The sequence below is a fragment of the Haliotis cracherodii genome, unplaced genomic scaffold (assembly GCF_022045235.1).
Source record: "Haliotis cracherodii isolate W230 unplaced genomic scaffold, xgHalCrac1.p SCAF_18, whole genome shotgun sequence".
NCBI lineage: Eukaryota > Metazoa > Mollusca > Gastropoda > Lepetellida > Haliotidae > Haliotis > Haliotis cracherodii.
This window is the reverse complement of record NW_027266273.1, coordinates 14560470-14585000: the sequence shown is the minus strand read 5'-3', so window position 1 is coordinate 14585000 and position 24531 is coordinate 14560470. Positions and strand designations below refer to the sequence as shown.

The 24531-nt window shown below is 42.1% G+C and overlaps 1 protein-coding gene across 5 annotated transcripts in view; it reads left to right on the top strand.

Annotated features, from left to right (window-relative positions):
- LOC139465804 (microtubule-actin cross-linking factor 1, isoforms 6/7-like) overlaps positions 1-24531 on the top strand; it is a 142667-nt gene that overhangs the window by 83441 nt on the left and 34695 nt on the right. For all 5 annotated transcript variants that reach the window (XM_071247728.1, XM_071247729.1, XM_071247731.1 and 2 more), the window contains exons 15-36: positions 304-425; positions 822-3234; positions 4923-5087; positions 5497-5670; positions 6249-6332; positions 8781-9899; positions 11533-11652; positions 12443-12769; positions 13193-13402; positions 13943-14062; positions 14497-14596; positions 14801-15033; positions 15575-15799; positions 17339-17440; positions 18188-18355; positions 18835-18990; positions 19176-19370; positions 19621-19749; positions 20885-21055; positions 21225-21380; positions 22069-22275; positions 23627-23746. In XM_071247728.1, coding sequence (XP_071103829.1) covers positions 304-425; positions 822-3234; positions 4923-5087; positions 5497-5670; positions 6249-6332; positions 8781-9899; positions 11533-11652; positions 12443-12769; positions 13193-13402; positions 13943-14062; positions 14497-14596; positions 14801-15033; positions 15575-15799; positions 17339-17440; positions 18188-18355; positions 18835-18990; positions 19176-19370; positions 19621-19749; positions 20885-21055; positions 21225-21380; positions 22069-22275; positions 23627-23746 — 6816 coding nt within the window. The remainder of the gene's footprint in view (positions 1-303; positions 426-821; positions 3235-4922; positions 5088-5496; positions 5671-6248; positions 6333-8780; positions 9900-11532; positions 11653-12442; positions 12770-13192; positions 13403-13942; positions 14063-14496; positions 14597-14800; positions 15034-15574; positions 15800-17338; positions 17441-18187; positions 18356-18834; positions 18991-19175; positions 19371-19620; positions 19750-20884; positions 21056-21224; positions 21381-22068; positions 22276-23626; positions 23747-24531) is intronic.

The following is a 24531-nucleotide window of genomic DNA, read 5'->3' as shown; positions in this document are numbered from 1 at the left end:
TGTCTGCATTAGACTATCTACCAAACATTCATTGCAGTCAAGTTAAGATGTGTGTTCATTGAGGGACGTGTATGTAAACTGACGTTACTTAATAAAAATTTAGTTGACTAATGATAAAATTAAAATAATCTGACAATAATTGCAAATTCATTGAGAGAAGTGTATGTAAATGATTTTAAATCAAAGAAGTGATAAATATGTAAGCACCTGGTGTTGAACACATCACGGAAATGATAAACACAAAGTTACGCTATATTTAGTCCCATGTGAGCACAAGCCAACACGAGTTGTGTCCCCTTGCAGGAGTTGGTCACCTACACGAAGACGTTCAAGAGAGATGTGTGGTCACGTCGGGAAGAGGAGAACCTTGTGGTCAGAGACCTGGAGAACCCACCGACCTTCACCTCCAAGGCCTACTTTGAACGGTAAATGAATACTTAATTATTAATTATGTTAAATTGTACTGAAATATAATGCATATATATCTAAATATTGTCAATTATGATTCTTAAAATGTCAGGGAACATTGTTTTTGTAAGAGAAAATTCACGTCATGCATTTGGCTGTTCTAAACATACAACGCCAATGCCAGTCTCGGTTATCTTCCAAAACAGATTGCATTGGGCGTAAAGGGTGATAGTGATGAGAATTATATGAACTAGTCATTGAACATCAGTGATGGCACTGTTATGGGATGCCTTGGCAATTAAGAAGCGTTCTTGTTGATCTCGTATTATACTTTATACATTATACTTTAAATAAATAAGATGACACCCTGATTCTATGTTTGTAACCAGATCTGTTTGTTGTTCCTTTTGCAGAGCGCTGCCCGTGATTGATATTGACAATGTGACAAAGCAAAGCAGACTGACCACTGTCCGATCTGAGATCTACATCCACGAGCGACACCGGTCCAAGAAGCCAGTGGCGCCACCTAGGAAGAGGCGCGGGCTTAAGGAACAGCGATCAAGCAAACCACAAGACGATGAGTTCTCCGAAACTACGGAGTACTCCGAGGAGAGGAAAACATTTGTGATCACGGGAGTTATAGATCCTCGCAACAAGCAGACCCTGAGCGTGTACCAGGCTCTGTCTAAAGGCGTTCTCAACCAACAACAGGGGACCTACAACAACCCAGACACGGACTATTCAATATCCATACCAGAAGCCATCCAGCTTGGCTACATCATTGTAGAATACAGGGATCATTTCGTTAACGGAGACATTGCCGAGAATGGATTTTCTGGTCTGCAGAATTCTATTGACACAAAAACATTTGACATATCCGGTATAATAGATCCTCGTACCGGGGAATGGATCAGTGTTAAGGAGGCCATTGCTGCTGGAATTCTTGACCCAAGAACTGGCAAGTTCAAGAATCCCGTTACAGGGGAGGAGATGACCATTCTTGATGCCATCAAGGCAGGGTATCTGATGGCAGACCCAGCCCTCTTCGCCGAAGGAGCCCAGGAAAATGGTGCGTTCATGTCTGTGGAACTTGCAGATGTTTCCTATAAGATTTCTGGAATCATTGACCCAACCACCGGAGAGGAAATCTCACTTAAGCGTGCAATACAGGATGGTGTCATAGACCTTGCAAACGGGGTATACCGGAATCCTTCAACTGGGGAGGTAATGTCCATAGCTGATGCTATCAAACGAGGCTTCATTAAGGGACGACCGTTTGATCCTTCTCGAGACAAAGACGATGGTGATGTTCTGAAATACCAGCAGCTTCAGGTAAAGAAACAGAAGTTTCAAGCTGCAGATCTTGACAGCGCAGATGGAATGGACCTTGCCAATGCTAAAATAGATCCTAACGAACTTCTCTACAGCAAGATCAGAGACAAGATTGATACCAGTGCTAAAGGTATCAGACACCCCAAAACCAACAAAGCTTTGTCAATAGACGAAGCATTCGAAATGGGCATTCTCAATTTTGCTAAAGCAGAATATGACACTCTTGACGGTGAAATCATGCCATTAGAGGAAGCCACTGCCAGAGGCCTCATAGAACCCTCAGTGCTAAAGGAAATCTTAAAGACATACCAGGAGGCCAGTGTAGGAGAGCTGATAGACGGGGGTAAGTTCGACCCCGACACAGGACTAGTGACAGACCCCATAACAGGGTTGACCCTTTCTCTCCAGGCTGCTGTGTCTCAGAAAATCATAGACCCGGAGACGACATTCTTCTATGACGTTCCCTCACATCGGGTGATGAGTCTTCAGTCAGCTATAGTCGCTGGGAGGTGTAATCTCAAGACGGGCTGTATAGTGAAGGGAGAAACGGGGGAGGAGATATCTGTGAGTGAAGCTATCGAAGCTACTCAGATCTTTGCCCACATTGACCCTGGGCAGCTGGCCGAACATGCTGAAACCATCTCAAAACTTCGAGGTGTGATGGACACTAAGATTAAGGGAGTCCGGATCCCAACTACCAACGAGGTGCTGTCTATAGAAGAAGCTGTAACCTGCGGTGTTCTGAATATTCCAGTGGTGGCCTATGCAGACATGAAAGTCAGCGAGGACATTCCACTACAGGTGGCGGTCAAGAGGGACAAAATAGAACCAGAGGCAGCCGTTGCATTGTTTGCTGCGTTTGATAAACTCTCACTTCAGGAAAGCATAAATTCGGGAACACTAAATCCAAAATCAGGCAAGTTTGTGAAAGCGGATACTCGTGAAGCTATTCCTGTAGATGTTGCCCAAACTGCGGGAGTATGGAACCCTAATTATGTGTACTTTGTAGACAATGAAACTGGCATGGTTACCAGCCTCGGGTCTTTTATGGATAGAGGGAAGTTCGATCCTCAGTCTGGTAAGGTTATCAGCAGTGCTTCCGGTCAAGCGATGACCATTGAGCAGGCCATAGCCAGTGGCCTCATAACCGCTAGCATTGAGCCAGAGAAGTATATTGATACGTCTACGACTCTTAAAGACCTCATCGACAACGGTAAGGTTAATCCCAGATCAACAACTTTTGTGGCACCCAATGACCTTAGAATGTCATTGAGAGATGGCCTTGCCCATGGATTCCTAACTATGGGATCAAAGGTCAAACTCGATCCTTCCACTGGGGAACTATTTTTGGTGTCGGATGAAGAAATTGTGCGAGCTTTGGTTGATGTGAAGGAAAATACAGATTGGCTGAGTGACGTGGAAAAGACGATTGGAAGTCAAGGCAAACCAAGCGAGAGGCTTGAAACTTTAAAGAAACAGTCTACAGACACCAAGGTAGGCATTCTCAGCATTCTGTTTGAAGAGACTAATTAGCAGCTGAAATCTTTTTCATAATATGATTAAGCATAAAACGTCAATATGATAAATTACCAGCTCGTAACCTAAGGGCACTTGGCTCAGCTTTAGTAGGTCACTGCACGGGCGGGCCTTCTGTGTCTAGTTAACGCTGCAATGCGAGTAATATAGACCTATCTTCTCCACTTAAAATGGGATATCTCCTGACTTTATATCTGAATGTTTCCTGTCCTGGGCTATGATGACTTACGCCCGGATTAATGTCCTATAAGATACTCACTGAGTGTTCCTAGCCTCCCTACGCAGCAATGTCCTGTATGTTGGGCTGGGTCAGGTGTTTCTCCAGAATATAGGCGTCAAGAAAGATCCACATTTGTGCTGATGATATGAATTCATATCTGCCTGGGGCGGTCGGGTAGCCTAGTGGTAAAAGCGTTCGCTTGTCACGCCGAAGACCAAGACCAAGGTATCAGTACAATGCGTGAAGCCCATTTCTGGTGTCCCCGCCGTGATATTGCTGGAATATTGCTGAAATCGGTGTTAAACCATACTCACTCACTGACTCTCATATCAGCCTTGTCTATCCTCTCGGGTCTCAGGCCGCTGACTTTGTTGATTTTTGTCATCGTATCCCAATTGCGTGGATTGATTTTCATGATGTCAATCACTGGAATGTCTGGTCCAGACTCGATTTTTAACAGACCGCCGTCTGAGTGGAATAAGTGCAGTGTTCAACAACAAACACACAAAAATTATCCTGTGGTATACCACCAACTAAACCCATGTGGTCCAGTAAATACGGATAATAAACCCGATTTAATGCACGTTACTATCATTGATATCATGGACTCACAAATGTTGCAAATTAGTACAATTATACACGAATGAGGGATGGAAATTATTCCAGCTTTGAAAACTTGACCACCTGTAATCTATACAAATGAAATAGACACCATCTCGTCTGTAATAGGGATGTCAGTACGTACGCACCCATCCCATCTCTAACTCAACTTAGGGTGCGGTCGGGTAGCATAGTGGTTAAAGCGTTCCCTCGTCATGCTGAAGACCTGGGTTCGATTCCCCACATGGGCAAAATGTGTGAAGCCCATTACTGGTGTCCCCCGCCGTGATATTGCTGGAAATATTTGTAAAAGCGGCGTAAAACCATATTCACTCACTCACTAACCCAACTTAGCAGCGTGGTAGTCCAGTGGTTGAAGTGTTGTCTCGTTCGAACGGGTTCAAATCCTTATTAGGTACAATATATGAATGTCATTTTGGTGTCCTTGCGATGTGGCTTGAGTATTGCGGCGTAAAACCCTATTAACCCAATTCATCCCTTACTCGGGGGCACGGGTGGCCCAGTCGTCTAAGGTGCCGCAATTCGCTGTGCAGAGTTGCTTCCTTTGGGCACGCCAGAAACCTATGATTGTGGGTTCGAATTCCGGTTCGCCCCGATTATGTTTCTAGGTTTGTCAGCACCATACCCGTGATCGTGGGTTTCACCGAAGTGGTACACGTCTGAGACCTGCATCACTTCGGGCTTTCCTCCCACATTAAGCTGACACGCCGTGATATAACTGTCATACTGTTAAAAGCGGCGTTAAACCCAACTCACTCACTCACTCACAAATCCCTTACTCAATCACCCCCTCACTCGTCCCCAGGTTGTGAAGGGCGACATTGAGGAGCGGGAGCCGGCAGTAAGGTCCGCCATCAAGCAGGCCGAGGACCTCATTGAGAACAACAAAGGTGTCAAGAAAGATGAAGGAGAGCAGCAGATCAAGAAACTCCGCTACAACACCGCTGACCTCAAAGTCAGATTCGATGCTGTAAGTACTTTATGACTCTCCTTACATTTCCTCGCTGTTTGCCTTTCATATGAACAAGAAACGTTCTTCAAGTAAGTATGTTTTTTGACAAAACGAACCGAATTTGAATGTAATACACACATGCATAGTTCAAATTAGTGTCCGAAGGGTTATCTGTCCGTGTTGTCATATATAGATGTTAGTCTGTTTGCAAATGATATCAGAACGCTGTTGAAGTCACAATTACACAAAACTGTACCCGAATATTCCGTCTGATTAGCAATAACACCTGTTTTAAGTATCGATCATTTCAAACCGAAATTGTGAGATCGGTGAATGATAGTCAGGTTTCTGATTTTTTATATAGGAAAATATGTTGTAAATTTTGATTGGTGGGAAAATCCTTCATAATTTCAACATCTTCCCTCAGGCGTCGAATGAAGCCGCCACCCGCACAAAACGCATGGATGGTATGTTCGAGGAGTTGGAACAGTTCTACGGTAAGCTAGAAAACCTGGATCAATGGATGGATGGTGCGATCGAACGCACCCAAGACCTTCAGAGTTCCAAAGGCGACGTGGAGGCACAATTCAACGCTTTCAAGGTAAACTTGCCTTTGTAAACTGGATAAAGTTTAGCTGTTATGTAGTAGTAGTAGAAGTAGTAGTAGTAGTAGTAGTAGTAGTAGTATACAATTGATAGATTTAGTATTTATCGTATTAATATTATTTGGTAATTACTAAGTAGTGGTATAAAGTAGTAATATTTACATTATGTTTCGTCAACATCATCACCGTTGTTGACCTATGAAGATCCGGGTTAATATCGTAATGTGCATCTCGCCTGTGCCAAGGTTGGATGCAGGAGGGATGCAGCCACTATTTGCATTGACCCATGCTTGCCGTAACAGGCGACTATGATTGTTGTAAGATGCGACTCACGGGATCGGGGAGTCAGGCTCGCTGACTTCGTTGATGCATGTCATCGATCCCAATTGCGTGGATCGATGTTCATGATGTCAATCACTGGATTGTCTGGTCCAGACTCGATTACTTACATACTGTCGTCATATAGCTGGAATATTGCTGAGTGCGGCGTTATACAAAAGCAAACAAACAAATCACCGTCGTTGTGGCTTTCATCATCACTAGCTACGTCATCACAACGTCATCACTCTTGCAGGCCTTTGTGGAGGAGGTAAAAGAGAAGGAAGAGGACCTTGCTGATATCGCCAAGCTGTCGGACAACTTCAGGGATGACGCCCAGGTAACGCTCAGCTTCATAGTAAAATAACAAACTCGTGTTGTAACGGTAGAAGGTTGAGAGAAAAAAAGTCAATAACATATATTTCTCTTTTGTTTACAAAAGTACAAAACCTTTCCCTACTCATAACAAATAACAGCAGAGTCCATTGTATAATTCTGACTATATGATAAGCATTTGTTTATGAATCACCATCAAACAATGATGATACCAGGTGCGAAAAAGCAAACCTTTTTTTGCCCTACCGTATCTGCAGGTTTTCCTTATCAGCTTACCCCAGAACGTGTTTAAATGTTTTAGACGGCACAGACTTTTAATTACGAAAACGAAATTAAGAAATAATTTAAAAAAAATGACAAACAAAAGATAAACAACAAACTAGCAATAGAACGTTGAAAAGGTGTGTAGCCACTATTCGAATTTGATGTTGTAAAATCTTCAGTGTTCAAGTGTTTCACGACCTCTCAGTATAGAACAAACAAGCCATTATCAAAAAGAGATTTGTAACTATCTGAAGTCAGTTCGCCATTGACTCAATATGATAAATCGGTTTTGACCAATCGGCGTTCGTGCATCCATTGTCTTCTATCAGGTCCGCGCCATAAAAACGATTTACTCGCAAAACGTCCATTGACAGCAACAAACCGTTAGATAATTTACGGACACCGTTTCAGGATACTTAGCTCCCTCGCTATAAGGCATGACTTCTCACCCAGTCACTATCGCTACGGGAGACATATTGCCTCATTATAGTGGCTAAATGCATTTGAATGCATCAGTAAGCACAAAGGAGGTTCCTGGACTGTGTTATGTGTGTATTGTCTAGGGGGTGTTGATACACTCGGCTTAACCCCACTCCGGGGAATAACAGGGTGCCTACCTTAACATCAACATGTCGGATTTTGACGAGGAGGACGAGGTATTTATATTTCCTAACCTTTATAACGACTTCATTAATTTTGGACATATTTCAGTAAGCTTATACGATAGTTTACAAGTTTGCCTTACTTCACGTGTCTCGAACTTCTGATTAAATTTTTGGGAAATAAGTATTTCCGTCATTGACAGTACCACGTGTGACGATATATCTGAAGCAGGTGTAGTTAGTATTATCATATGGTTTTTTTCAAAAGCAGGCAATACAATTCAACCAAACACTTATGGATCAAAGTTAAACTACATACTGATAAGAATGTAATATTTACTCTACTCTAACATGTTCACGGGGGGGGGGGGGGCGTATTCAACAGTCTGCTTTGTATATCAGACACATAGTTCTCCCAGTCTATAGGTTGGCGTGAGACAACAGGTCGCTTTGCTATTATACTTGAAGTTGATTTTAAAATACCACGTTCCAAATTATTCTAGTTTCACTTACTATTTGGATCGATGTGACAACCTTTCGGTTTGTTTTGTTGGATAAGTACTCTCGTGTCATATTGTGTAGGTATTATAATTTCATGTTATGTATGCGTTATAGTGTTATGTTGCAAAGCCGTTATAGTGTCGTGGTCATATGATGGTTGAAATGTGTGGTGCTTAAGTCTGGTGTGGGGCGGTCGGGTAGCCTAGTGGTTAAAGCGTTCGCTCGTCACGCCGAAGAACCTGGTTCGATTCCCTTGTACCATGTGTGAAGCCCTTTTCCGGTGTCCCTCGCCGTTGTATTGCTGGAATATTGCTGACAGCAGCGTAAAACCACACTCATTCACTATGTCTGGTGTCTCCTGTGTGTTATTGAAATGATTACAGATATTATATTCGGAAATCCTGAATCTGCCCAATATGTTTATACATCCAGGAATTAAAAATCCACCACACTTTGATTTCATTTTTGGTTTCTTTCCCACATCTAAAATTGTAATAACATTCTCATTCAAAACGAATCTGTGTCAGTCAGATACACACAACAGTGGACGTGACCCAGATACCTTATTTACCCGAAAGTAAATAGCCATATTAAAGTAGAACTCAATTCTCCACACATTGATATAAGACCCCGGTGTGTAGAGGGGCTTCCTGTGGCAGGGTATTGTACACTCCACCTCTCATTATTCATGGGCTCTGGTGCCGGGGTGGCAACCCGCCTCTATAAACATACCTGTAATGAACTAACGCTTGAGTCGACAGCGTGAAGTAACCACTGGCTGCGTCATTGTAATGTAGGGTAGTTGAATATGGTACTTCTGAGGTGATAATACTATACAATCCAACGCGTCGTACAATGGACTTCCTACAACTGTAAAATGACCCGTGTTTTCTATTGTGTGGACACCATTTATGAAAATTACAAATTTGTTTAATATTTAACAGTTTATGACTAAATTTCAGTGATCTATTCATATAATGCCACAGCTGTGGCCTTTACGCCAAATGGAATCTGTTTCGGCAGAAAATCTAGAATGGTTATTCTCTAGCATTGACAATCTGTATTTATCTATTGTTTTTTTCCAGGATTTCGACCGCGAGGTTGATGCCTATAGGAAGAGGCTGCAGATCCTCCCTACCATTAACGAAGAAGCCGAGAATGGAATCCTTGATGACGAAATTGAGTCAATTGAGGCTAAGTACAAGGACATATCTCGGGACTGCGCAAAGCATATGGACAGGCTTGCTTCCCTTATGAAGAACAAGAAATCCTTTGATGACCTCAACGATAGACTCACTGCTGTCTACCCTGCCCTGCAGGAGCAGCTGAGGGAGATCGCGGATGAAGATTTTGGTAAGAACCCTGCCAAAGATGCCAAGGATCTTGGAAGTCTGAAGGCCATGAAGGCAGATCTTATTGGGCAGGAAAGGAAACTGAAGGATCTGTCAGCTGCTGGCGAGAGACTGGCTGCAGGACTGGCTGATGCTGGTCTCAAAACTGAGGCTAAGGATGTGCAGGATACGGTGGACGGCCACAAGGAACACCATGCTGCCCTCCTAGAATGTATCCAGGATAAGGAACATCAACTGGACTCTGCTGTGGCACAGCAACAGAATGTGATGAGTCGGCTGGACGGTGTTGTGGATTTGATTGAAGATGCTGAGAGGCTCCTTAACTCTCGGCAACCGATAAGTCTGAACAAGGACAAGTTGGCCCAGCAGCTGCAAGATCAGAGACTGCTGAACGCCGATCTTGGCAGCAACAAGGCTCTGATTGACCGTTTGTCAAAAGAAGCTCATGATGTTTCTGGAGCCGATGCGAAACTGTCAGACCTGACGGACAGAATTGAAGACCTTGAACGAAAGGCTGACATGAGGACCCAAGAGCTTGAAGATGTGTCAAGTGGCATCAATGACTTTGAGAACAAGATGTCTGACATTGACTATTGGCTGGATGAGTCTATTATGTCTCTGAAAAATAAGCCCAAAGGTGCTACCCAGAAGGCAATGAAGGCGAAAGTAGACGCCCTATACAAGGAGAAGCAGGAGCGAGAGGAAGAGATGGAGGGGCTGAGAGACGCCTGTAGACGCCTGATGGATGACGACAGGGTCACTGATGAGTACGCAATGAAGGAGACCCTGGGCGCGGTGGAGACGAAGTGGCATGACCTCACGGAGCTGCTGGTGCAACAAGTCTCTCTGGAGGTAGGAGATGAATGGCCTTGTTCTGTTCATAGTTATATTTGTCTTTGTACAAAAGGGGCACGAGCTACCCACAATTCGGTGTGCAGAGTTGCATCCCTTGGATACGCCAGAAACCTATGATTGTGGGTTCGAATCCCCGTTCACCTCGGTTATGTTTCTACCCGTGCTCTTGGGTTTCATCAAAATGGTAAACTTCTGAGAACTGCATCACTTCAAGCTTTCCTCCCATACTAAAATGACACGTTGTGATATTACTGTGGAATATTGCTCAAGGCAGCGTTACAACCAACTCACTAACTCGCTCAATCTTTGGACAAAAAATTGATTCATATCTTTGTTTTAGAAAAAAAGGTGCATTCTCCAAATTGGGAAATCATGGTAAATGTTGAAGTAACCAAAAAAAACAATACCGATTTATTACATGTTTGACAGACCCGTGACGATCCGTGGTAGAATAGGTCTTAGCAACCCATGCTTGCCGTCAAAGGCGACTATGCTTGTCGTAAGAGGCGACTAACGGGATCGGGTGGTCAGGCTCGCTGACTTGGTTGATGCTTGTGATCGTATCTCACTTGCGTGGATCGATGCTCATGATGTCAATCACAGGATTGTGTGGTCCAGACCTGATTATTTACAAACCGCCGTCATATAGCTGGACTATTGCTGAGTGCGGCATTAAACGACAAACAAACAAACAAACAAAACATGTAAGACATCCTTAAGACCACTGGTCTCTTTTGACACCGATACAAGAACATGCACATGCGCACAAGTGACGGGATTATATGTAGAGCAAGGGTCCTAAACATGAAGCTTCTGATCCTCTACACAAATCACATCGATGCTGGAGTGGTTTCTCTTTCACAAAGTTATTGGACTAAGATAGACAAAGTAATCACACGGACCCACGATCCCTATATTCCCATATTGACGGATGACTAAGATTATTATTCCCCAGTAACAATCTCTTACGGGCAACAGGTGTTGCCCAGATCGAACCATTACGTTTCAGGGGTGTCGGCTTGCTAAGGTTCAACGAATGCTTAGACAAGGCGTCATGTATATTCAAATAATTTCTAATCAATAATCACTCTGTTCTTTTAATCGATGACAAGTCATAACGTGACTATCAATAGTATTAATGAAATATCCTGAATGGAAGGGTCCATTATGAAGCTGAAGAATAGCAATTGATTTGTATTTAAAGCTCCGAATGCACGACTGTTGGTCGATAATCAAACTCCATCTTTGTGGTTGCTGTTCATGATGAATGTAGATTTGTCACAGTAATGATGCGGGTTCGCGGAAAGTCCAGTGCTACTTCTAAAAATGTTACGTTCTAACATAAATGGGATTATAAGAAGCGCCTTCTCCAAACGTGTGATCAATGATTTATTTGTTTATGGTGATGAAAGGAAACTGGTGAGTGTGCAAACCAACTTGTTTTCAGTCGTTGCTTTGAATGTCAGCATGATGATATTTTGCAAGCACACATCCTTGCTACGAGTTACTAGTCTGAATACACGTGCCTAAATTACATTATCATTATTATTGTGTATTTCATCACTGGTAAGGTAGTTACTCCTTTTATATTTTCGTCAGGTATGTGTAACATGAGTTGTCTCCCTTTCAGGCGCTCTCTGAGATAGACGGGATGTTGAAGTACCTGGACAAAGCAGAGAACGAGATTAACACAGCAGAACCAATCAGCGTTGACCCTGAGACGCTTAGTGTTCAGTTGCGAGACCACAATGTAGGTTATGAATTATCTCTATGTTACAGATATTATTTTTATATTATCCTGAAATAGTGCTAAGAGCGGCGTTCAAGTCTATTCACTCACTATTCACATTCACTTACTTGCCATATGATGAGAAAACGTCATTTTGGACAATATTTTAAGTACAATCACAATCGTCCCGTGAATATCCGGGTTAGAATTGGTCTTCAGCAACCTTTGCATATTCGGTGGTCAGACTCGCTGACTTGGTTGACGCATGTCATCGTATCCTAATTGGATGCTCATGATGTCGATCACTTTGTTTGTCCAAAACTCGGTTATTTACAGACCGCCGTCATATATCTGGTGCGGCGTTAAACAATAAACAAGCGAACACATCATCACAATCTGTATGAAGTAATTGTCTATGATTTGGGATGGGGGTATATTGGCATCCTGGTATATAAGAATGTTTTTGTTGTTCTTGATCACAGACGTCATTGTTCTTAAAGGAGAATTAGTTCTGCCTTTGTTTATATCTCCACATCAAGTTAATGGTCAGCTTGGATCTTCTGTATAACCGGGGGCGGTCGGGTAGCCTAGTGGTTAAAGCGTTCGCCCGTCACGCCGAAGACCCGGGTTCGAATCCCGACATGGGTACAATGTGTGAAGCCCATTTCTGGTGTCCTCCCGCCGTGATATTGCTGGAATATTGCTAAAAGCGGCGTAAAACCAGACTCACTCACTCATTCACTCTGTATAACCGAAATCACGTGGACACATGTACGTATAAGTAACACTCCTGTTATTGTCACACGTGCAGGCTTTCAACGATGACTTGATGCAGAAGCGTAACGCTGTCAAGGACATCATCAACAAATGTAACCGGATGTTGCGGGAGACAACTAACGAACAGACAGATGAAATCAAGAGTCGACTGGACAGTATCAAAACTCAGGCTGATATTGTTTGTCAGCTGAGCGCTGATAGGCTGCAACAGTTAGAGGCCGCGCATCCTCTAGCCTCGCATTACAGTGAAAACCAGAACGAGGTGCAGGCATGGCTGGACGAAATGGAAGCGGAACTAAAGGCGCAAGGCAAGCCGGGAGAAAGTCTGGATCAAGTCAGGAAGCAATATGAAAACTTAAAGGTAGCCTTTCTGACTTTTAGTTGTTTTAGATCTATGTTCAATATCCTTAAGTCATTAAATAAGAATGATTGATGTAGAGCTTTGAAACTACGTAAACCCAAGACCTTGTGTTAGTTATTCAAATGCCAGGTAAAGATCTGGGTTAGAATTGGTATTCAGCACCCCATGCTGGCCTTAAGAGGCGCCTCTTGTTGTAAGAGGCGACTAACGGGATCGGGTGGTCAGACCGCTTGCTTGCTTGATGCATGTCAGCGTATCCAAATTGCGTAGATCGATGCTCATGATGTCAATCACTGGATTGTCTGGTCTCGACTCGATGTTTTAGAGACCACCATTAATACAGCTGGAATATTTCTGTGTGTGGTTAAACAGCAAACAAACAAATAAACAAAAGTTATACAAATTATGGAATTATGTTTCAAGGGTACACAGCAGATCATTGATGACCACAAGCCTTACATTGACGACCTCAACTCCACTGGCCTGGAGTTGATGGACTTGTGCGGGGACGGGGATGCCACGGACATTCACAATAAACTCCTCAGCATCAACGAGAGGTATGAAACTGTGAAGAGCCAGGCCAGACAGAAGGCCAGAGAGCTGAACGATTCCAAGAAGAAGTTGACTCAGGAGGTGAGTTCATATACGGTTGTTTGAGGTGAGGTGAGGTGGGGTGAGGTGGGGTGAAAGGGGTCGCGTTCAAGATTATGTAACGACATGAACGTGTGTGTGTATGTGTGCGTGAGTGCGTGCGTGAGTGCGTGCGCGCTTGTACAGTCCAGGCAAATTTTATAGTGCTAGCTCACTGAGACACCATGCGGCAGTTTAACATGCATACCCCACTGACACACAGTTTACCGACTTCGAGCCTACCAAACTTTGTTTTATCCTCGTAATGCCGAGCGAAAGTCAGGGTAACAACAAGTACTATCTTTAATGTCTTTTGGTATGACGCGGCCAGAATCAGACGCTTACAGTTGTTTCAAGAGTCTGTAAATATTATAAATGAAGGTTTAAGCCTGGAAAACAAACGAATTTATGCAATGACAGTTTTAAGAAGTCAGATGAACAGAAAAGTCGTGAACATAAAGTCAGAAAGCATTTCTTGCCGGTCATTTTGCCATACAATCTATTATATCAATATGTCTGTGATACTGTTTGGCATTGTTCCAGGTTGCGGACACACTGGAGAACCTGGTGGAGGAGCTGGCTGCCCTGAAGAGCGCTGTGGCTAATGCTGACCCCATCCCTGCCACGCCCGACAAACTCAAGAATGATATCGACGAGAACAGGGTACGTAAACTCGTCTGTGCCTAGCCTATATATTACCCAAAACGACTTGATAAAACTGTTAATATCGAGAACAAAACCACTCTTTTATAGAGACATGATACAATATCCCCTTTATCATTAGGAAAACTATACGACGGTGATAATATCTGTTTTCTTGGGCCTGGCCTACATTTCCCCCAAACGGCTTGATAAAACCGTTAATACCGTAGAACGAACGCAATCTTTAATAGATAAAATGTTCCTCTCATCATTACAAAAACTTACATGATTGTCAAATCTGTTTCGTTGTGCCTGGCTTATATTTCCCGAAACGGCTTTATAAACTGTTAATACTGCAGAACGAACGTAATCTTTAGATATGAATGTTCCTTTTATCGTAATGAATACCGTATGATCCTATATGACGGTGATAATAATGTATTTCCTTCTTTCAGGCTGTGCTGGAAGATTTGGAGAGACAGAAGCCTTATAAGGCAAAAGCTGAAGAGATCGCCAAGAATGTTGGCGCCCATGGAATCGAGGACCCCTCAGAAAGTAAGTTTCTGTTATGTAACGATAATGATAATGGTTGGTTGTTGTTGACATATGTACATACACGATACCAAAACGTGATATGTAATTGAAGCCGAATAAAACTCGAAATACCACTGGATGTTGTGATTTTGTGAAATTGAAATAGAGCCTGTCCCCGCGCTATTGTGCTCTGCAATGCCTTATATATATCCCTTTTGTGTCCAGTCGAAGATGTGAAAGCCAAGGTTGCGGAGATCAACAGCATGTTCGTGGAGGTCGGCCAAGAAGCTCATGCTCGTGACAAGAATCTCACCAAGGCACTCCATGCCTCCGAGAAGTTCCATGACCTCTGTAGTGACGTCATGTCCGGTTTGCGCGACCTCAAGGACAGCTTGTATTCCCAGGAGCCACCGGGAGTGGACGCAGCTACAATCAAAGAACAACAGAATGAACTCAGTGTAAGTCTAGGAGGCGATGAGTGTGTGAGTGAGGTAAAGGCAGCCATGTCACAGCTGAAGGAGGCAGAACACAACTGATGAAGGAGTGAGCATATACTCCGAAACAACTTGTTCCTCATGGTAAAGAAGTTGACATCCATAAATTCTCTTCCTTATTGGGGGCACGGTTGGCCCAGTTCGTCTAAGCTGTTCAGATTTGCATCCCTTGAGCACGCCAGAAATCTATGATTGTGGGTTCGAATCCCAGTTCGCCCCGATAATGTTTCTAGGTTTGTCAGCACCATACCCGTGCTCGTGGGTTTCACCGAAGTGGTAAACGTCTGGGACCTGCATCACTTCGGGCTTTCCTCCCACATTAAGCTGACACGCTGTGATATTACTTGAATACTGTTGAAAGCGGCGTTAAACCGAACTTACTCACTCTTCCTCATTTGTATCACTTCTTAATGCCATTTGAAGACTTTACTGTTGTTAAGCATATGTTTTTTGAATCATTTGAATCATTTTACAATGACTCACGTGGTGCTGCTTCCTCCTCCAGGGCATCAAGAAGGAGATGGAGAAGGCCCGGGAACTGATGTGTGAGTGTTCCCAGATCGGGGACGAGTTGTGTTCCCTGTGTGGAGACCCTGGCAGGATTGAGGTTCAGAAACAAATTGAGGATCTGGTCAACCTGGCTGATGACGTCAACGACATGGTGAAGGACAGAGGCGAAGAACTCCGCCACGCCTTCCAACATGCAGACAAATTCACACATCTTCTGGATGTAAGTTCAGACTAATATTCCAACTCCCCTTCTACTATTTGTTTTCTTCAGTTGCATTTCAGGGATCGTATGCAAACCTGTCTGTACAGATTAGTTGTGGTGTTCATGAACATGAATATACATTTTTCTCATTAATAATTTCGAACTATGATCTCATGATAGAATAACATTTTGTTCAATGACAAGTATATGTCTCAATGCTGTATGTTATAATGCTAATCTTACTCCAGGGGCGAAGACCCGGGTTCGATTCCCCAAATGGGTACAATATGTGAAGCCCATTTCTGGTGTCCCCCGCCGTGATATTGCTGGAATATTGCTATAAGCGGCGTAAAACCCTACTCTCTCAATAGACGAATACATCAATGCACATCTCAATAGACGAATACATCAATGCATATCTCAATAGACCAATACATCAATGCACATCTCTATAGACGAATAAATCAATGCACATCTCAATAGAAGAATACATAAATGCACATCTCAATAGAAGAATACATAAATGCACATCTCAATAGACGAATACATCAACGCACATCTCAATAGACGAATACATCAATGCACCTCTCAATAGACGGATACATCAATGCACATCTCAATAGACGAATACATCGATACACATCTCAATAGACGAATACATCAATGCACATCTCAATAGACGAATACATCAATGCACATGTATCTCCGCCCTTCATCTTTTATGTGTGTGTTTTTGTTTTACGCATATAAAACAGCTAGATCGTAAATAACCCTTTATTTTTTTTTGCTTTGTCACCAGTATGATAGAGTAAGTATAAGTGTCGTCACGTGATTGTCTGTCCATCCTTCTCCAGTATTACCTTCTACGTGATAGAGGGTTTGAATATTTTTCACATTGAATAATTAACATTTTGTCATTAGATTCCTATTTCCTTATTTCCTATAGCTAGCATATCCTTGCCAAGTTAACCCAAGACAATAGCTTTGTTTTAGCTGTTTAATAAAGTTTCCGTTTTATTTTGTTGACACCGTTTTATGTTGTATTTTTGTGCCTATGGTCTATCGCTGTCCTGTTCTGTTCTTAAATGCACCCTTTATTATTTTTGTTAATTGTTTATTTCATTTTCTTATTTTTGTGTTTGTTTTCGTTTTTTGTTCCTTGACATGTTACAGCGAAGAAGTAAATCCCAAATAACAATCACCTTTCTTACAAGGGTAAAGGTTTTACTTACATTGTCCTTTTGTTTTTTTGACCATTTGAATACCTTTACTGTCCTTAACATTTGGTATCAGTGAAGATTGAAATTTGATTTTTTTTATCAATACGTTCATCCAGGGACGCTGTCAATAACAAACGAGAGGGGAATAATATTTCCATAACAATATGCCTTGACGTTCTTCGTTTGATTTTCCATCGTAACCTTTAACTCTTGGACCAGCATCATTTTAATTCAGTTTGCATCCTCATCATGTTCATTGACACTGTTTTATATTACACACGGAGTACGTACCAGGTGCCATGCCTCTTATCGCTACAATGTCGCTTGTGTGTTGCAGTCGGTGATGTCTTGGCTGCCGCTGTCAGAACACAAGCTTGCTGGCATGAGGTCACCATCTAGTGACCCGGAAACACTTGTGGAGCAGATCGAGGAGTTGAAGGTGAGGCATCCGTTACCATGAGCTTCTTAGTGGTTGATGAAGTGATGATGTTATAAAGCATTGTGGGATTGAAGTCATCTGTCACCCGTCACCTTACTTAGCTTTAGTGCCGTTACTTACACTGAAAGGACATTGATGTTTCGAATGGGTAACTGAGGTGTATCAATAATGAGTAACCCTTCTAGCCATTGCAAACATTATTATTCTATTCTTTACAGTATGTAACGTCGGCATGTTGCCTCACAGTGTTACTGAAATAATAATGTTTGATACATATCCCCAATTAGGCCATTTGGTTTAGGGTAATGGTTAAGGTGTTGGATCCTCACGCCGGGTTCGATTTTCAACATGGGTACAGTACGTGACCCATAGTTGATATCCCCGATATTGCTTAAAATGTGTGGTTGGGAGGCCAAGTGGTTAAAGAGTTCGCTCGTCACGCCTAAGCTCCGGGTTCGATTTTCAACATGGGTTTAGTGTATAACCCTTAATTGATATTCCCGACTGAGATATTGCTTAAAATGTGTGTTGGGTAGCCAAGTGGTTAAAGAGTTCGCTAGTCATGCCTAAGCTCCGGGTTCGATTTCCCAGATGGTTGCAATGTGTGAAGTTATTCTGGTTCTCCCTGTCGTGAAATGGCTGAAAGCGACACATTTCCCCATTTGCTCACTCACAATTAACAAAGGCGACGTAAAGCCTGACCCATGCACTCACTAAGAGACTAATATATTCCGTTTTTTTGTGTAGTTGTTCAAGTCGCAGACCCACCCCCACATCGTGGACATGCAGCAGCTCAACCAGCAGCTGGCGGCCCTCAAGGACGTCTCACCGGTGGCGGCGGAGTCGTTGCTACGGCCGGTGCAAGAGGCCAACGAGAAGTGGAACGACATCATCAGAGGCATTGGTGACAGGGAGGTTAGTCGTTACAATCGTCCAGTAACCCATCATCCTTTTATGATGTCTCAAGTGAACCTGATATCGTTGTGTTTGTAGGTATCAATTGAATATTCAAAGTAGTTCGAAATGTTCTGTAGTTTGAAGACAGATGAGACTTATATACGTTGGGTGTCTTGTTCCTGATAAGTCGTCACAATCGTCCTGTAGTCCCTCGACTTTGAATGCCTTTTATGGTGTCTGAATTGAAACTGATATTGTTGTTTTTGTAGGTATCAGTTGAGTATAAAAAGTGGTTCGAAATGTTCTGTAGTTTCAAGACAGATGAGACTTATATATTGGATGCCTTGTTCCCGATTAACAATTGTTCATGAATCTAATGTTGCCCAAACGGGATCATTGCTTGCAGTACTCTTTAGAATTGGTTTCGTTCATTTTTGTGATTTATGGACACGTTTAGTTGCCTCAATAACGGTTTAAAATATCATTTCCTTATGTAGGCCAAGTTAAACGACATGCAGGTCAAGGTCGGCGAGGTAGACAAGGCCATGGATGGGGTCATGGGGTCACTAGACACAGTTCAGCAGGATCTGGAGCCCCTGGAACACATTAAGGGAGACCCCAAGTACCTGGAAACGCACATGCGAAAACTACAGGTGTGTGTCAGATAATGTGATTGGCGAATACATGTATAATTTCATATCAGTTCAAGATGTGACATGCGCATCAATTTGCCTAACCTTTAAACAACTGGTTTGCCTAAACCAGACTCAATTATTTACGTGACAACCGTGGCCACATAAAGTTTTGGACATTTGTCGAACTACTTTTATTATTTTAGCTTTTACAAGCCGATCTACGAAATCAAGAAAAGACGTGCCGGAAGTTAAGCAAGGCAGTTCAAGATATCGTCGCACGCACAGACGGTGGTGACACGGCCTTGACCCACAAATGTGACGCCATGAACGAGTTGCTTCGCGCCACACAAGCCAATGCTAAAGATAAAGAAAATAAACTGCAAGAAACTCTAAGACAGGTACGAAGGCATTAGCTCATAGGAATAAGTATAAGTGTGCGATGTATATACATAATTAAGATGGTAAATATTCAGAATAATTAACTATAATTGCATTACAATGTCCAAGAAACGTTTTGTTCTTGGATTCTAAAACTAGGACTGAATGCAGCCAAAGATCCTTTGAACAACTAAGGCATTGAAAAAAGAAACGGTGATGTGAAGCATTCAACATAACTGTGAATATGCAACATTCCCCTTACTGTTACAGGTCAAGAAGTATCTGGGAAACCTTGACGACATGCTACAATGGGTGAATGATTTCCGAGCGGAGTTGAAGACAAACGCCCCCTTCGGTGCTCTTCCGGAAACAGCCGAGAAACAGTACCAGAAGTTCCTGGTACGGCTTTTACGTGATATGAGGTTCCCATGTTAGTCCTTGAGAAGAGGGGGGGGGGGGGGGGGGGGGGGGGAGAGAGTTCTACCCTCGAATACCCATCAACACGGAAGTGTTTTTGTCGTACACTATAACTAATTTCATTTAATCGTATTTGAAAGATCGGTCTAACCAGGTACAGATCGAGGTGTATTACTTTAAAAAATAAAACAAAGTCGAATAATGTTCTTCAGGTCAAATGTTTGTTTTGATTTTTTCAAACATTGCTAAAACCGGAGGAATGTTTTAAAAGGTCTGTTTTAAATTTGATGTTTCCGTGCAATGTTTTGTTTGTATTGATTACTGTCCTTTTGAAAGTTTGCAAAGTAAATATTCAATTGGGGGGCAAATATTATGCTTTAGAAAGTTGCCTGTCGGAACTGCCAGACATTGCACCGTTTAACATGTCATTCAGTGTCCTCATGAAGGTTTGTTGTGTAAATTGTAATATGCAAGTTGAGTAGCTTAAATCAGCAAGTAAGCCGGACCCAAGGTTAGTTTAGATTAATCTTCCAATAGCCAAGTGTTTCTTGGTGAATAAACAAATTACGTTATGCGAAATTGTAGGAATACTGTCATGGGTTACAGACGAAGTAACCCTATGTTATTGTTTGTTTGTTTGTTTGTTTGTTTCAATATATTGTCATTACACTAATTGAAACTATTTACATCCATGGTCGATTCTAGAATCTGTAAACTTGATGTTTTGGGTCGGGAAGGAGAAACGGATTAAGATTCGAAAATATTGTTTATAATTCTCTTTAAAGAATGTCATAAATCCATGTTAAAAGATGGTGTTGAAAATGTGCAGATGCGTCTTCAGCAGCTAGTTCGTATGACCTTCTTAATGCCTGTCAATAAGCCTGTTTTTATGTCAAAACTAAATTCTTGTTTTTTTATAATCACGAAATGATGTGTTTCCGTCAATATAAACAAGTGAAGAACGCGGTTAAAATAGATCGATCCATTGCAATTTCGGTTCCAGCAAACTGTTTCGGATTAATCATTCGGAAAGGTTACATATATATGATATAGCAAGTATTACCTTTTAGAAACGTACCAATACTCTGTGGTTTTCACGTCTTCTTTCATCTTTCAGGAGCGATGTGGTGAGATGGATGGTCGCGAGAAGGCGGTTCAGAACCTACTGACCAGTGGTCAAGACATCGTGGAGAAGTGCCGTCCAGAAGATGTCACCACCATCTCAGAAAGACTGAAGAAACTCAGGGACAGATGGCAGGACACGAAGGGTAGAGCCAGCAAGAGGAAGGTAGATGTCGGAACATAATAAGTGAAAATATTTAAACACTACACTCAATAATCATAGTAAATTAACAATAACATGAAGCATATCAAGATGTTATTATTCAAATATGATGCATTTTGGGGTAGCATTAATCCCAAAGCCGAATTTTTTATACAGACTATCTTTGTTGCAGGAAAAGATGGAAGAACATATTCGTAACGTGGGAGAGTTTAACAACACGCTCAAGGCGTTCACTGATTGGCTGAACAATGCTGAGATCTCAATGCGAGGCTTCAAGTATCCCAGCAAGCTCGTGGAAAAGGTCACACTTCAAATCAAGGAACATAACGTAAGATTTATCGAAACTTTACACGTTTATATGTGCTGCTTGGATGTTAATGCGTGTTCAGTATAATTCTTATTAAAGACTGTAGTTGTGTCACGTTTGTTTTATTTCTGCTGTCACTCAGATGTTGTGAAGTGTTATGTTTGCAAGATGCTGTTTCAATTGTTGTTATTCACGTACTAGTTTATGCATGGATTTGACAAAATGTAGACTGATGAATCATTTGTTAAATATATATTATTATACTACCGTCATATGGCTGGATTATAGTTGAGTGCGGCGTAAAACAACAGACAGACCCGTGAAGATCTGGGTTAGAGTTGATCTTCAGCAACCCATGCTGGTCGTACGAGGCGACTAACGGGTTAAGGTGATGAGTCCTGATGACTTGATGCATGTCATCGTGTCTCAATGGCATAGATCGATGCTCATGATGGCAATCACTGGATTGTCTGGTCTAAAACTCGATTATTCACAGACCGTCGCCATATAGCTGGAATATTGCTGACTGCAGCGGTCAACAAAAAACAAACAAAAAACAAACAACAGATAACAAAGGACACGTATCCACGGATTTAACGGGATACCCCCTATGATATTTGAACAGCTGAGACTTGATACCGACATTTTACTCCCATAACTCGCTCCATGGAGACATATTTACAAAATACCCACCGACCTCTCCCACCAGGCGCTGAAGGCGGACCTAGAAGCCCAGGCTGAGAAGATGCTGACGTTAGATCGTACTGGAACCTATCTCAAGTACTTTGGTAGAAAGCAAGACACCATTTACATTAAGAACCTGTTGGTCGGAATACGACTGAGATGGAAGAAACTGCTGCGGCGTACCGACGAGAGAGGGCGCTTGTTGCAGCAGGCTTACAAAGAGGATAAGAGGGTGGGTCACGTGATCATAAATGACGTTGAATGTATGGGTGTAAACTTTCTGAAGTGTTAATTGACGAAATGGCGCTGTGAACGCATGTGTTGCTTCGAGTTCATAGCTGTCATGTCACTTGATGGACTGCTTGCATTGTTTTTCAACGTTCTAAATAATCTATTTTGTTAACATTACATGTTGTTCTTGCATGGAAATGATAGTTTTTCGTAGAGAAAAATCAAATAGATCAACAATTGTGTTTGCATGAATATTTCGAGATTTTGTCACGTGTACGATGAATTATTAAGTCTTGTTTCCTAAATGAGATATAAATATCACAAATGTTTGTGGCATATTATAAAAAATGGTCGAACAAAAATGGTTTTTGAAGCATTCAGCACCAAGGTTCTACTTTTATGAATCCGTGTATGGTATGTTCTGAACGTTGTGGGGCGGTCGGGTAGCCTAGTGGTTAAAGCGTTCGCTCGTCACGCCGAAGACCCGGGTTCGATTCCCGACAATGTACAATGTGTGAAGCCCATTTCTGGTGTCCCCCGCCGTGATATTGCTGGAATATTGCTAAAAGCGGCGTAAAACCATACTCACTCACTCACTCTGAACGTTGTACGTCGATATGTTCCGAGTGCAGCTGTGCAATGTGTATTTATACCTTCATAGATATTTGATGGTGTCAAGATTCAGGTTTCAAGGTCGACGATATGTTAGTATATAATATTTATCAGACTTTGTGTATGAGGTTCTGCTTGTTTGTGTTTATTAATTGACGAGTCAAATAAACAAAAGGTTCTGTGATCACAGTGAAACTGGACCTGAAGAGATCTTGTGCTTAGAGCCAACCATTTAGTGATTTGATAGTCAGGGGAAGATAACTCTCATCTAATTGGGAGTCTCCATGCTCCGACTGCTGGATAGATGCTCACACTGTCGACCACTGGTTGATCTGGTCCCGATGTATTTCCTGACCACGTAGCTTTAGTATAACTGTTATATCGCTCACTGCAACATTAAACAATATTCATTCAATAGCAATACTACACAGCCTTAGGGTTGTATCTAGGGTGTTAGAGATGGGTTACTTGTGTAAAATTTACTGAAAGAAAGTTGCGATCCTTATTATTTTTATGGATATTTTTCGTATTTTTTTTCAATCAGAGTCAGGATTGCATTACAAATTAACTGTAAGATAGATAAACGTTTAACGATCATTGGCCTCTTGTGGGTGTTTCGGGTCAAAATAGGCACTTGGTGTCCACTTGGTGATTTTCGAAATCAGTGAAGAATATGAACAAAGTAATCATTTTCTCAATGAATATCACAGTAACACTATTTTGGGGTGTTTGTTTCTCAGTTCCACGATGCCTGGAGGAGTTTGCTGGACTGGCTTGAAGACAGTTCCCGGATGTTAAGCAAGTTCATGGCCACATCCAAGAATCCATCAGCCACCAAGGCAGACATTGATGACCTCAAGGTAAGACATGCTGTTGTACATTCCTGAAAGGGATAGGTTCTTTGTGAAGCGTCAAACCATCACTGTGACATCTTCGGAGGGAGGCCAGGGAGATATCTGAATCTAAAAGTCTCGTTTCACCTGTGCCGAACTAGTTAACTCCGATGCCGTACTAGTTAACTCCGATGCTTGGGAAGATGTCACTGGGATAGCTATTTGCATTAAACGTCAAGGTGCATGATTAAAAACGATTTAAAATCCAAATAAATAAGGACAAATCCATAAAAATATATAGGGTCAACACCAGCGAATAACCAGTCTTGATAGTCAGACGAAACAGATTCCATTGGGCATAAAAGGCGAAATAGCCATGAAACTTATATGCACGAAAAACTGAAAATCAAAATATTTTTCTCGCTAACCACTGTACATGTGTATTATAAGGGGTCATGGGTCTACTTGTGAGTCAAGGTGAAGGTCAAGGTCACGATATACATGGTCCAATTCGTTGTTACAACCCAAGGCTGCAAGAAAATATGTTTACGATCGAATAAGTCACAGATGAGTACATTCTCAAACAATAATCCCACAAAAGGATGGACCACATAGTACGTCAGTGGAATTTTGATAAAGCCTTTGGCAATGACATGTTACTCAAAGCACGCAGAGGAATAACTGCCTACGCCTATGGAGATTCTGTACTGTGGATCAAAGTGTTTGTTGGCAATGTTCCACAAAATATAATGTTCCTGTATCAAGTTGCTCTCTGCGTGTTCTGTCCACTGGTAAGTAATGATTTGTCATGA